This window comes from Oratosquilla oratoria, chromosome 14 (assembly GCF_046742065.1).
Source record: "Oratosquilla oratoria isolate Oo_2021 chromosome 14, ASM4674206v1, whole genome shotgun sequence".
In the NCBI taxonomy this organism is placed as follows: domain Eukaryota; kingdom Metazoa; phylum Arthropoda; class Malacostraca; order Stomatopoda; family Squillidae; genus Oratosquilla; species Oratosquilla oratoria.
In genome coordinates this window covers 40257851-40259083 of record NC_134790.1, presented here as the reverse complement: position 1 = coordinate 40259083, position 1233 = coordinate 40257851, and the positions used below count along the sequence as shown (strand labels likewise).

General features: G+C 37.4%; 1 protein-coding gene across 1 annotated transcript in view; it reads left to right on the top strand.

Annotated features, from left to right (window-relative positions):
- Nucleotides 1-1178: 1178 nt before the first annotated feature.
- Nucleotides 1179-1233, top strand: part of LOC143032625 (uncharacterized) — an 8787-nt gene continuing 8732 nt past the window's right edge. The window contains exon 1 of the mRNA XM_076197500.1: nt 1179-1233. This exon is cut by the window's right edge and continues 431 nt beyond it. Coding sequence (XP_076053615.1) covers nt 1179-1233 — 55 coding nt within the window.

The window sequence follows — 1233 nt, the reverse complement described above, 5'->3', positions numbered from 1 at the left end:
GAAGCAACGTGGAAAATATTTAGATTTGATATACTCAAAAGTTTTCCTCCTGTGACAACTCTCGATTTACATTAGGAGGGAGAAAATGAAATATTTTACGACGAGAATACCCCTGAGAAGGAAATAAAGAAAAAAAAATTGATAAAGATACTCATCTAACCGCGTTTTTCAAGTTGTGTGCAAAGAATAGTTTCGCTGCTTCTTTACATTATCATGAGATACCTCATCATTTTTGTTATAACGCTAACTATTCACGTTGGGAAGAACGTAAAGGACGTACTTTTTCATTGGGGCGCATTCGCTCCGTGACCGCCAAGACAGTAGAGTTATTCTATTTGAGGCTCCTCCTCACATATAAACTGGGTCCTACTTCATACGAAGATCTTCGAACAATTGAAGGTGTAATGTATCCCTCTTACCGAGAAGCCGTCAAAGCTTTAGGGCTTTTAAGTGACGAAGAAACATGGAATTTTTTTTTTTTTTAAATAATTAACCACACAAATGATAGAAAACAACTTAGAGAAACGTATGCGAGTATGTTGGTTTTTTCAGATCTTGAAGACCAATCGGGGATTTGGGAAGAGACTAAAGATCTCTTTGCCAGTGATTTTCTTCACAAGAATAACTTAACAGAGTATAACGATGAAATCTACTTGGACGCATTAGATGACATTCAAAAACACGTGTGGAATTGTGGAGGAGGAACTATCACCGAATACGGGCTTCCTCCTTCTAGAGGTGGGGAAAAAACTTCAAATGTTATCCGAAGAGAGAAGTCTTACAATAAGGAGAGGTTGAAAGAAGATGTTTTAGAGAAAGAATCGATGTTAAACGACAAACAAAAACAAGTTTACGACACAGTCATGTTTCGAGTGAATAACGGATACCGTTATAACAACAATGGGATTTTTGTGAACGCTGCTGGAGGCACTGGGAAAATCCTTTGTTTTGAATTTGTTACTTGACACTGTACGTTCTCAAGGCAAAATAGCTTTGGCTGTAGCCTCTTCGGGTATCGCGGCTACAGTTCTTCATGGAGGAAGAACCGCCCATAACGTGTTCAAAATACCACTAATGGAATACAATGAAATCAAAACATGCGCAATAAAAAAAAAAAAAAAAAAATCTGAACTCGCAGAGTTATTAAAATTGGCATCCTTGTGTGGGATGAAGTAGTTATGGCAAATAAAAATACGCTAACTGCACTTGATATTACGCTAAGAGATATTCTCG